This window comes from Protopterus annectens, chromosome 16.part0 (genome assembly GCF_019279795.1).
Source record: "Protopterus annectens isolate FY-2018-M chromosome 16.part0, PAN1.0, whole genome shotgun sequence".
Taxonomy (NCBI): Eukaryota; Metazoa; Chordata; order Ceratodontiformes; family Protopteridae; genus Protopterus; species Protopterus annectens.
Window position 1 is genome coordinate 657,639,337 of NC_056750.1, and position 13,625 is coordinate 657,652,961.

The 13,625-nt window shown below is 43.7% G+C and overlaps 1 protein-coding gene across 1 annotated transcript in view; it reads left to right on the plus strand.

The window, feature by feature from the left end:
- The window catches only part of TOMM20 (translocase of outer mitochondrial membrane 20), a 198,893-nt gene that overhangs the window by 178,570 nt on the left and 6,698 nt on the right, over nucleotides 1-13,625 (plus strand). The window contains exon 3 of the mRNA XM_044058161.1: nucleotides 13,466-13,603. Within this exon, the coding sequence (XP_043914096.1) occupies nucleotides 13,466-13,603 (138 nt within the window). The remainder of the gene's footprint in view (nucleotides 1-13,465; nucleotides 13,604-13,625) is intronic.

The window sequence follows — 13,625 nt, forward strand, 5'->3', positions numbered from 1 at the left end:
GCGTGCATTTAAACAATGTTACGTATTTCTGATTTATTTTTCTTGTTATTCTTAATGCAAGGGCACGTAGTAAACGTATGTTAAAGTAAATTCAGCTGTATATTATGGTTGCTCTGCTCTCTTAGGGCGGCCACGGTGGTGCAGCGGTTAGCATTGTCGCCTCACAGAGGTCTCAGAGGTTCTCTGGTTCGATCCCCGGCTAGGGTGCCTTCTGTGTGGAGTCTGCATCTCCTCCCTGTAGTCGAGTGGGTTTCTTCTGGGTGCTCTGGTTTCCTCCCACATACCAAAGACATGTTGTAGGTGGATTGGATACTCTAAATTGGCCCTAGGTTTGAGTGTGTGCACCTTCCATGGAAGGTTGGGCGCCGGGCTGGCAACTCTACACCATAAAATTCCACTGCCAGTCAGAGGACGGGTGATTTGCTGTGGCGACCCCTAACCGGAAAGGCCGAAAGAAGATGGTTTCTTTCTTAGTCAGTGGGAATCTCTTACAATGGATCTGCAATGGTAATCTCCAAACTCTGGACCCCAGGAAAAAAAGGTAATTGTTCCCCTCTACTCATCACTCATTAGACCCATTATAGAGTGCACCGGCCCTTTGGGTATGTACCTCACAAGACATCTGCAACAACTGGAAAGGCCGCAGAAATACCTCACAAAGAGGATTACTGGCCTCAAACAGATGCCGTATGCCGACAGTCTCAGAAAATTCCAGCTTTACTCCGTCACATATCGCCTACTTGGAGGCAATCTCTGCCTAACACAAAAAGCTGTGTCAAATCCTGAGGAGTTGCACATGCTCCACTTAAAGAAATCCCAATCCCTATGAGCTACACTCTCTAGGGACCTAAACCTTGTCGCCACAATAAACAGAACATGCTGGAGGGATAGATTCCTGTCTCAGAGACTTCCCATACTCTGGAACAAACTACCTATCTATATCAAACAAAGCTCTTCATTAGTACTCTTGAAGAAAAATCTTGATTGGATGGGAAATAGGAAATTCACCCCGGGGATCACCTCTGTGGCTCTTCTCAATAGGGGCACAGGAAACTAATTATCTTGGGTGGCAAAAGCCAGGGTACCTTTTTGGCTAGGCATGTATAGGCTTTAGGGTCAATAGCCTAGTACCTACCTATGGAACCTATGTACCAGATATGCATCCCCCTCTGGAAGGATGTCACACACATCATGCTAGACCTTTTTTATGAACAGTATCAGTGCACCTAGTTGATGTGGTGGTGGTGCTGCGGTAGCGTTGTCGCCTCACAGTAAGATGCTGTCCGGTTCGATTCTCAGCTAGAACGTCTTCTGTGTGGAGACATGCGTGAATGGGCGTACCTTCGTTGAAGGTTGTGCGTCAGGCCTGGCAAGCTGGTACATAAAAATCAACTGCCAATTATTAGTGGACCGGAGTTCCGCTGTGGCGACCCCTAACCGGGAAAAGCCGAAAGACACAATCAATCAGTGCACCTAATTGATAGGGTTGCCACTTGAATCTCTGCAGTTCTGGTGTGGTGTGTGAAAATGGCAAGTGCATTTATACTTTACAAGAAAAAATATTTACTGACTTTTCTGTAAATGTCACAGAAATCTTTGCTACTACTCTTATTTCAACACAAACGATTGTAACATTTAAAGCTTAGAATTTCAATACTGTTGCTGCTTATGTAAATTTGTCAAAAAAGTTGACAGTTTCCTTTAAATCCCTGACAGATCTAATTGCTTTGTTTTGCTATGAAAGAGTGTTAAGTTCTCCTCCCCTCTGCAATAAAAACAGTGTTAACAATTCCACAGCTTTGTCTTGTTTTATATCAGCTGCTGTGTTCCTGACATTAGCAGGATTATTTTTATTTTACATGTGTTGACTGGGCTAGTCTAACTGGGTATTTGTCCATTTTCAGTAGAGGCCCAGGGAGATGAGCTCCATGAACACAATTCTAAAAAAATGTTGGTACATTACATGGCTTAACAGATGATTACAACTCATTCCACAACTACATCACAAATCTAACAAATACATTTAACAAACCATAGTAATGAAATAAATACAAACGGTGGTATTTTCTACAAGATAAAATTCTTCCATACCAAGGAAACTAGACTTAGTACAGAGAAGTAGTGGGAAGCAGTAGCTAGCAATATAAAGGGGAAGTTATGGTTAGAGCAGGGGCATATAACCAATGTGTTGAGGTATAATTACTAGTTAATTACCCATCTAAGATTGACTTCAGTACCCGACATGGTAAACTACAGATTTAACTGTGTCTGTGGTATGTCATACAGGTGGAGACACATTTCTCTGCAAAGTATGTGAGAAGTTGAGTTTAAAAAAGAAGTAGGTGGGCTTTCTCTTCCTTGGACTGCAATGTAAGGAAATAAGTTTTGAAAACTACAAGCAGATTTCTGGTACATACACAATGCTGGAACCATATTGTAGGGAGAAAAGACACCCAACGATAGAGTTAAACTGTGTGAGAGGGTGGAGTTTTCCTTTAACCTTGAGGGCGTGGTTACATTACCCATATGATGGATTTTAAGAGACAAATCACCGAGTCACTCTGGGTTTTCAGATGGCCTGTAAAAGATGAGCTGTCTCAGTTCTTGGTTACTTAAAACATATTTTGTCCTGTGATGGGCATAGTCTGAAATGCCACAGAAGGAACAGTTTGAGCTGCAGTATCTGGCATTGCTGTGTACCAACACGTGGCTCTGATTTCACTGAGGGCAGGAAGACATCTGTTATGTACTCCCAGTTTCTAAGTCCCTAGTCCATAAAGTCCATCTTGAAGGTATGGAAAACAAATGCATTGCCTTCACAGCTGTGTGTATACAATATCTGTCTCAACCAACATTTTCAGAGACCTAGATGAAGCAGTTGTTGGATGTGGTTTGGGTTTGGTATAACTGCAGAAATTTCATCAGTAGTTAACTTGGATGTAACCTAGTAACCAAGGTAACTTCCAGGAAGGTGGTTTGCCAAAAGCAAGGGTTCTTGGCTAATCCCTGGTGAATGTGGATGTTCATCGTGCAAACAGCTGCAGTAATCACATATGGGTTTTCTGCCGTCAGGCGGGTCCTTGGTCGGCCGAATTCCAAAGTCTTGGTCCGGCGTCGGTTGTTGTCGCCTTCTTCCCTGACGTCAGAGCGCCAGGGGTATATAAGTCACAGCCAACGCCATATTCTTCAGTCTTTTTTGCCGCGCGGTGCCCAAAGCAGTTCGCAAGTGCCGGTCGGCCAGCTTCTGAATTTACGAAAAATTGGAAACCGAAGTCTACTTTAAAGCTAAGTACCCCGTTGGGGAAACTTTTCTTGCCTCAGACCGATGTCAGACAAAGTTAACAATTGTATTTCTTGTGGGAAACAAATACCGCATACGGATTTCCATTCCTTTTGCATACCTTGTTTAGGCCCAGACCACGACGTCTCGGGCTGTCGCTTCTGTGCGCCTTTTAATAAACGCACTATTAAGCATCGGGCGGAGTTCGCCCAACATTATTTTGATAAAGCCTTTGATTATAAAATGTAGTCTGATACTCCGACTACCATTTTGTCCAAAAAACGCAAGGACAAAGACCGACACGCGAGGTCCGCGGTCTCCACCGACACCACGCCAAAGCTGGCTACACATGGTCCGGTTCTCAGCGAGACGCCTATGCAGTCCCTGACTACCGACGACACTTCCTTGGCGGTGTCTTCTGTACCCGAGACCGCTGGTACCTCGGCCCTTACTCAGACTACAACCACCGAAACCACAGTGAGAGTTGAGCCTCCTAGTGTGGACAGGTCCACTTCCACCCAGGGCGTATTTAGACCCTCTCTTCTTCCTTCTCTATTAAAGCCTTCACTAAGTCCAAATCAGCCATGCATCCCAAGAGGCCTGTTCCACAGGGCCCATCCCCAGGCCCCATCCCTAAAAAGCAGATGCTTAAAATGGCTGAAGATTTAATTTCCTATATCAGGGGTTCCCAACCCCCTCCAGACAAGAGACCCAGAGTGGAGGAAGACTCCCCCTCTTCTGAACAGGGCTCCATTTTCTCAGAACATTCAGATGTGGAGGAACACTCGTACTCCCCTTATGAAGATTCTGATGCAGAACAGTCCATTCCTTCTGTATCTCCCCCAGAGGATTTTTCTTTTGGGGAAACCTTGCACACCTTGAGGGAACACTTCCTTTGGGAAGGCCAGGACTTTTCTGATTCCAAGAAAAGGCTTAGGGAATTTCTTTTGTTACCTCAACACAGACCTCTGGCTATACCTCCTGTCCTGGACATACTTGATTACTCGGAGGCTTGTCTTAATCCGGATTCCCTGCCTCCTGCACCAGTCAAACCTGATAGATACTACAGAGTCCCTAACTCTCACCAGTTTCTTTTCAAAAGCTATAATGCTGACCCTGAAACCATTTCTCAAGGCCCCAAGGGGAATGAAAGCCTCTACTGCCAAGAATCCACTTCTTTCTGAAAGAGAATCTAGATCCTTAGAAAGGTGGGGGAAAAAAGGTATACACCTCGGCCACCCTAGCCATGAGGGCCTTAAATTGCCAGTTCCATATGCTTAAATATCAGCAGTTTCTGTTATCACAATTGAGAAACAAAATGTCTCAACCTGAACAACCAGATTTGAAGGAATTGCAGGATATGATGCATAGTGCAGAACAAGTGGGTAAACACACCTTACAATGTGGTTATGATGCCTTAGAGGCCTCAAGTAGAGCTGCTGCTGCTACAGGAGCAGTCATTCGTAGACGTGCCTGGCTGAGGGAACAAAGCTTGCCTGATCATGTTAAAGCTAAACTACTAGATGCTCCTTTACAAAAGGATGTGCTATTTGGTACTAATGCTGAGGAGATGCTACGGAAAATGGAAGAAAAAGCTAAATCTATGCAAACTGTCAAGGCCTTTCTTCAGGTACAGCCACCTCGTTTTAGCAGAAATTGGCCTTCAAAAAACTGGTCCTTTCCAGCCACGGACAAGCCCCAAAGAGGTAGATACAGGCGCTCAAGGGGCAGAGGACAAACTTAAGGATCATATAGAGACAGACAATGGCAAACTCGAGCACCAAGAGGTGGCGAAGACAGTGCACAACAATACAGAAAGCAAACCCAAGGACTTCCTTTTCATGCCAAGCAAATCTCAGCTGGCAGCCCCCTTGGGAGGAAAGCTGGCACTATTTTCAAGAAATTGGCAAATTATCACAACAGACAGATGGATATTGGACATAATAAACAGAAGCTACAGATTTCATTTCCACACTCTTCCATAAATGAGAGGCATGCCAAACCTGCCACACAATCAAAGGGCAGAGGCGCAAATACAAATTACAAAACCCATGGACATGAAAGCCATTCAAGAGGTTCCTATCCACGAACAAGGTCAAGGTTTTTATTCCAGACTTTTGCTGGTACCAAGAAAAGGAACCGACTGGAGACCCATTTTGGACTTATCCATTCTAAATACATTTCTACTCGTACCAAAATTCAAGATGCTCACATTACAGCTTCCCATGCTGGGCAAGGAGTTTTGGCTGGTAACATTGGACCTCAAGGAGGCATACCTGCATGTCCCAATCAGACAAAGCTGCAGAAGATAGCTCAGATTTCTTGCAGGCTCAATCCACTATCAATTCTCTGCATTGCCCTTTGGCTTATCTGCTGCGCCCAGAGTATTCACAAAATGCCTGGCATCAGTAATTGCCTACTGCAGACTTCAAGGGATACAAATTTACCCTTATTTGGATGACTGCCTGATCCAAGCGGACAGCAAGCACTCTCTTCTGGAACATCTGGCTTATGCAACACGGTTACTGAATTCTCTGGGATACACAATCAACAAAGAGAAATCCAGGCTGACACCTTCTCAGAAAATAACTTTCCTGGGGGCGAACTTGGACACAAACACCCAGATGGCCTATCTTATGCCAGAAAAACAAGGGCAACTAACTCAGTACTTCAAAACACTAGCAAATTGTACCAGGCTTACTGCAAGGAAAATCCTGCAGGCTCTGGTCTTCATGGCGTCTTGCATTCTTCTAATCCCATGTGCAAAGTTGCATATGAGAAAACTTCAATGGTACCTAAAAACCTATGGTCTTAACACAGCCACAATTTGGAAACAATAATACCAATAATTCCATGTTTGCAAAAGGAATTTCTATGGTGGGCCCAAGCATGTCACGCAAACACAGGTCTCCCATTCTGCAAGCCTCAAGCAAATCATCACAACATACGCCTCAGACTACGCCTGGGGGGTGCACATGACAGGCAGGTGCATTCAGGGCAAATGGTCCCAAAAGGAAAAGCACCTTCACATCAATCAAAAAGAAATGCTAGCAGTGATAAATGCAATTACAGCATTCAAGGACCTCCTGCATCCAGGACAATTGTTGATAAGAACAGACAACACCACAGTAATGTGGTACATAAACAAGGAGGAACACATTCATACCCCCTGTGCAGACTAGCCATGACACTTTGGAACTTGGCTCTGGGATGGCAAATCGAACTTCAAGCACAGTACTTGCCAGGTTTGGAAAACACGCTGGCGGACTATCTAAGCAGAAATATGACAGATCCGCACGAATGGAAGCTGCATCCACAGGTGTTTACAAAGATAATCCAAGCATGGGGAAGGCCAGACAGATCTCTTCGCCTCCCACAGGAACCATCAATTGGAAAAGTTTTGTTCAAGGACTTTTCATCCAAAGGCATGGAGGGTGGACACCCTTTCATTCAGTTGGATAGCATGGACAGTGTACGCTTTCCCACCTCTTCCTCTTCTATCCAAGGTGCTCTTGAAAGCAAGAGCAGACAGACCGAAGATGATACTGATTGCTCCGGGCTGGCCAAGGCAGCACTGGTATCCACTCCTAAGGAGTCTAACACATACTCCTCCCTGGCCTCTACCTCTAATGCCTCTTCTGCTGACTCAGCACAGCTACAAAACTCTTCACAGTTAGCTAAAAACACTCAATCTTGCTGCATGGAAAATTCCTTAACACCACAACAGACCCTACTCTCCAAAGAGGTGCAGGATGTCATTCTGGAGGCCAGAAGGCCATCTACTAGGAAGACTTACTCCGCAAAATGGAAACGGTTTTGCTCTTGGAATGAGAAAAAAGGCCAGGATCCTAGAAAACTGAATTTGCCTCGGGTATTACAGTATCTAGCTGAGCTGCTGAACAGTGGACTTTCATTTTCCTCCATAAAAATCCATGCCTCAGCCATTTCTGCAGAGTTCAACATAGACCCACCATTATTCTCTCTCCCACTTTTAAGGCAATTCCTTAGAGGGGCTAAGAATATAAAACCACCAAGGAAACAACCAGTGCCAGCCTGGGATCTTAATTACATTCTAGAAAAATTAACATTGCCTCCCTTTGAACCAGCTGCCTCAACAGATTTGCAATACTTGTCCTGGAAAACAGCTTTCCTTCTGGCCATTACCTCGGCTCATAGGGTTTCGGAACTTCAAGCCCTCATGGCTGTGCAGCCCTTTCTTATCTTCCATCAGGACAGGGTTTCCCTTTGAACCAACCCGTCATTTATGCCTAAAGTGGTATCCAGGGTAGCTTTAAATCAAGCCATACACTTGCCTACCTTTTACCCCAATCCTCAAAACAAAGGGGAAAGGCTGCTGCATTCCTTAGACATCCACAGACAGCTACGTTACTATTTGGACAGAACAAAGCCTTTCAGGAAGTCAGAATAACTTTTGTGTCTTATGCTGTAGGAGCTCAGGGGAAACCAGTTACCAAACAGACAATCTCTAAATGGATAGGCCACTGCATACGTTTTTGCTACTCCTATCATGGGAAATCTGTCCCTGTAGGCATCAGACCACATTCCACCAGGGCCACAGCTACCTCCACAGCCTTCCTCAGAGGAGTCCCTACCAAAGATATCTTGGAGGCAGCCACTTGGAGTTCTGTACATACCTTCACAAGACACTAACACCTGCCTTTATACTCCAAAACTAGAGCAGGCTTTGCTACTGCTGTATTGCAGGACATTCTGGCTCATCCCAGTTCTACCTAGTGCCTACCACCCTGTGTGTAGCTTTGGGATTCTACCCATATGTGATTACTGCAGCTGTATGCACGATGAACATAGTGCAGTTTTGTACCTACCATAAATGTAGATGTTCGAGTGCTAATACAGCTGCAGTACAGGATGTTCTTCAAGGATGCATCTGCAGTCCTAACATATGGGTTGTCCTGCCTCAGGCAGCCCTTCGGTCGGCCGGATTCCAAAGTCTGGGTCTGGCCTCGGCTGATGTTGCACTTCACCCGACGTCATAGCTGCTGTCAATTGGGTATAAAGGCATCAGCCGACGCCATTTTCCTCAGTCTTTCTTGCCGCGCGGTGCCCGAAGCAGAAGCTGTTCGGCCGGGTCGTCCAGAACCAGAGATACTACTACCCAAGACTCAAAAGCTGGTACTCCGCTGGGGACTCTTTTCTGCCTCAGCCGATGTCAGAAAAAGTAAATAACTGTTTAACTTGTGGGAAACAAATACCTCATAAGGATTTCCACTCTTGCTGCCTTCCTTGCTTAGGCCCAGACCACGACGTAGCAGCTTGTCTAGCCTGTGCTTCCTTCAACCACCGGACACTTAGACGTCGGTCGGAGTTTGCAGAGGAGTTTTTCGGCCCCGCTTTTGCTTACAACATGCCGTCGGAGACTCCGACTTCACAATTAGCTAAAAAGCGTAAGGAAAAGGACCGACACTCGTGGTCTGCGGTTTCGGCCGAAACCACGGTTAAGCCAACCGCGAGTGTCTCTGTTTCGGCTGAAACAGAGTCCTCTGTTCTTCCTTCGGCCGAAAGCATGCCTCCTACAACCGAGGCCTCACCCAGCATGGCTGAATCTGCTACTGAAATTCCATTCTCTCCTTGTCTTTTTTTTGCATTGAATTCCCATAAGAGCAGACTGGTGGTTAGGAATAGGTAAAAATCCAAATATGAGCCTCTTCCCAGCAAAGTAAGCCACATTGGAAATTTCTGTCTACTCTAAAGGAATAAAATCCTGACTGTGTTGTTGTTGGTACTTGACACTCTTCACGGGGCCCTTCATCTTTTTATATAAGTTGCCTGTGCACTTTATCCCCAAGGAATTATTTTTTGTAGTCACAATGCGGATGGTCCTTTCATGTGTATGAGAAGACTATATGTGCTGTTTGGACGTGCACAATGTCTGCTCAGATATTAAACTCCCATGGAGTCAAGGAGGTACTTGAACTAGTCATTCCCAGTTCTGGACTACTGCATTCAGACTCCCCTTGACACGCAAGTTGCTCACCAAATGTGTTGGTACTGTAGCGGCTCACCAGAGCTTGCAGGGAGCACAGATTTTCCCTTGCCTTAATGACTGGCTCTTAGCTGCATTTTAGATTTCTCCTTTGTCAGTCTTATTGAGAAGTACCCAGAGTTGAAAATGTCCCTTCAGACCCTGTTATCTCTTATTCCTTTACTAGTGTCCATGGTAAAGCTGGATTTAAGATGTCGGCTATCACATTCCCATTGTCAAACATTTCAGAAATTTCTTCAGATTTTGTTTCTGGCTTTCACTGTCTGTTCTCTGTTTTTACCCTTTTGAACTATCTACTGCTCCAGAGGATTTTACAAAATGTAACTTCTGTAATTGCTTATTGTAGACTTCAAAGCCTTCAAACTTCCCATATTTGAATGATTGTGTTATAATTGCAGACCCCCCCTCAAGTTATCAAGAGCCCTTGGCAAGTGTTTAGAATCTCTTGCTTCATGTGGGGTTTTAGATTAAACTTGCAGTGTCTTTTTTTTATCTCTTCACACAGAATAGTTTTCATAGGATTTCATCTAGATTCTGCCCAAAGAGCTTTTCTTCAAACAGAATAAAGATGTGTACCTAGTGTTCTCAGTTGTGAGTTTTCCTCCAGTAAAACTCTGGTATCTGCCAAGGAATTAGGATTTTTTGAGGTATGTGCTGCTTTGATTTTTAGAATTCCCTTGGACAGACTTTACATGAGGAAAACGTAATTCTGTTGTACCTCAGGTCTGTTTCTGCAGATCCCTATTCTGCCATTGGTCAGGAGGGAGATTCTCTTTTGAGTAGACTGATTCCAGCAGGGGAAACCGTTTTCAGAAGGTATAGAAATGCTAGGTCTGTGGAACAAACAAGACGGGCAGAAACCTCTAAATGTCAAAGATATTGGCAATGGTAAATGCTTTGAGAACTAAAATGTCTCCAGGACCTTTGCAAGTTTTTAGACTAAAACACAGTGAAGTGCATAAATGGGGTGGGGGGTGCCAGATTTCGCCCTTTTTGAAGGCTTGCTATATTAGCCTGGGAGGTAGCAACTTGGCTCATTTCAACTCTTCAGACTTAGTACATTTTGAGAGAGAAATACTTTGTTAAAAGATAAGCAGGACCAGAACGAACATTTGTTTTCCTTTTTTTCAACACGGATCAAGCAATTCTGCTAGGATGGTGCAGCGGTTGTGTTGTCGCCTCACAGCAAGAGGTTCTCTGGTTCGATTCCCTGCTGGAGTGCCTTCTGTGTGGTGCCTGCATGTCCTGCCTGCGTTTGTGTGGGTTTCTTCGGGGTACTACAGTTTCCTCCTACATTAAAAATTTGCGTCTGTTGCATTCTTCCCTGGGCCTCTGCCAAAAATTGGCTTTGTTCCAAGTCTGACTGTTCTGGTAAACAAATGTTAAATAAGATTCTTCGAAAATGGGCTTATAATGATTGGTCCTTTCTCATTCCTGTGGTCAGGAATGCTCTGTAGATCTTCACCTTTCTACTGATAGGTACAGTAATCTACCCTAGATAACTTAAGCTACTGCAACACTGATCTAATGTTTAACATAATACTGTTGTGTAAGTATACTTACCATACGAGTAAATGTTTTGAACTTTTGCAGTAACAGTCCCCCCAACCATTCCTTTTCCTTGGTTATGTTGGTAATGCCAAGGTGTTGATCAGTATATTGCTATGTTTGTGGTTTACTCTCTCCATTTCTTAGCATTTTCCCTCCCAGAGTTGTCTACCTACAGTGCAATGAAAAAGTGTTTGCCCCCTTCCTGATTTATTTCTTTGCATGTTTGTCACACTTAAATGTTTCAGATCATCAAACAAATTTAAATATTAGACAAAGATAACCCAAGTAAACACAAAATGCAGTTTTTAAGTGATGAGTTTATTAAGGGAAAAAAATAACCAAACCTACATGGTCCTATGTGAAAGTGATCCACCCCCTTTTTAAGTCATAAAGTAACTGTGGTTAATCACATTTTTTGGGAAATCAGAGCTCAATTTCACTAGCCACACCCAGTCTTGATTACTGCCAGACCTGTTGAATCAAGAGATCACTTAAATAGAACCCGTCAGACAAAGTGAAGTAGGCCAAAAGATCCCAAAAAGGAAGACAGCATGCTGCGATCTAAAGAAGTTCCGGAGCAGATGAGAAACGTAGTAATTGACATCTGTCAGTCTGGAAAAGGTTACAAAGCCATTTTTAAAGCTTTGGGACTCCAGCGAACCATGGTGAGAGCCATTATCCACAAATGGAGAAAACCATGGAATAGTGGTGAGCCTTCCTAGGAGTGGCCATCCTACAAAAATTACCCCAAGAACGCAGCAACAACTCGTCCAAGAGGTCACAAAAGAACCCAGAACAACATCTAAAGAACTGCAGGCCTCACTTGCCTCAGTTAAGGTCCGTGTTCATGATTCAACCATAAGAAAGAGACTGGGAAAAAATGGCATATATGGCAGAGTTCCAAGGCGAAAACCACTGTTGACCAAAAAGAACATAAAGGCTCGTCTCACTTTTGCCAAAAAAAATCTGCTGATCCTCAAGACTTTTGGGAAAATATTCTGTGGACTGACTAAACAAAAGTTGAACTTTTTGGGAGGTGTGCGTCCCGTTAAATCTAGTATAACACAGCATTTCAGAAAAAGAACATCATGCCAACAGTCAGACATGGTGGTGGTAGTATGATGGTTTGGGGCTGCTTTGCTGCTTCTGGACCTGGACGATTTGCTGTGATTAAAACCATGAATTCTGCTCACTACAAAAATCCTGAAGGGGAATGTCTGGCCATCATTTCGCGACCTCAAGCTGAAGCGCACTTCTGCAGCAGGACAGTGATCTAAAACACACCAAGTCCACTTCTGAATGGCTTATAAAAAAAACGAAGATTTTGGAGTGGCCTAGTCAAAGTCTGGACTTGAATCCAATTGAGATGCTGTGGCATGACCTTAAAAAGGCGGTTCATGCTCTGAAACCCTCCAGTATGGCTGATTTGAAAACAATTCTGCAAAGAAGAGTGGGCAAAATTCCTCAACAGCGATGTGAAAGACTCCTTTCCAGTTATTGCAAACACTTGATTGCAGTTGTTTCTGCTAAGGGTGGCACAACCAGTTATAGGTTTAGGGGGCAATTACTTTTTTTGCATAGGGCCATGTAGGTTTGGGTAGTTTTTCCTTAAATCACTTAAAACTTGAATTTTGTGTTTACTTGGGTTATCTTTGTCTACAATTTACATTTGTTTGATCTGAAACATTTAAGTGTGGCACATGCAAAAAAATAAGAAATTAGGAAGGGGGCAAATATCTTTCCATTGCACTGTTTATGGAACAAAAATGATATGAAGCTTTTTGGCACTCTGCTGCCAGGAGCTTGAGGAAATCTCCATAAAAAGGCAGTCAGTGGGTATGTGTGGTAAGTGCTCCTTAGCTTTGGTAAACTGGCTTTTGGTATAGCCCATATAGCTTAAGCTACTCTAAAAGTGATTGATGTATGCTTGCTAATCCTGTCAGGTGTCCAAGCTGCTAATCAGACTTTGGTCACCTGCACCATTGTCTGGGCTTTATCCCTCTGTGTCCAGAGTGCTAGATGTAGTTAGTTTACTGAAGGAAGGTAAACAAATGTTTTTTAAGGACTGCAAATTTTTGTTGAGATTATTACTTGAGTACATTTGTTGCATTCCTTTTGTGTCAATATTTGACGGGGGTAAAGGTTTTGGATGTTTAAAAAAATCGTTTTTGTCCTACCTCATTGTGCATTCTGTAAGAAGGTTACTCCATGCTGCAGCTTGAATGATGAAGGGGATAATAGCTTTGCCCAGGTGTATTGCATTGTCTGAATATGCAGCTTGTAAAGGGGGGGGGGAGGTGTCTTTCGATTGATAAAAGAAAACCTTTTATCATATTGTATACATGGTTCCTTTCATCACTAACACCACTGCCTGTAGTTCATACTAGTGTAGCATGTTCTGTCAATTGGTGGGGATGAAGCACTGCTAGAGAAGTGGGCCCAAGATGACTCTTGTGGGGGTGTTGGGCTACTGGACACTGATTTTTTTTTTTTTTTTTTTTTTTATCAAAACAGGTTAAATGTTTAACATGGTTCATCTTGCTAATAATGAGCAAGTTTGCCAAATGACTAAAAGTGCTAAAAGAAAATCCTTTTTGTTTGACTTGCAGTTGCCTGATTTGAAGGATGCAGAAGCTGTTCAGAAGTTTTTCCTTGAAGAGATTCAGCTTGGTGAAGAATTATTGGGGCAAGGCAAGTTCCTTTTTGGATACTTTTTGGGGCCCATATACGCTTTTAATTTTCTTTTGGCAACGAAAGCACGGGGGAAAT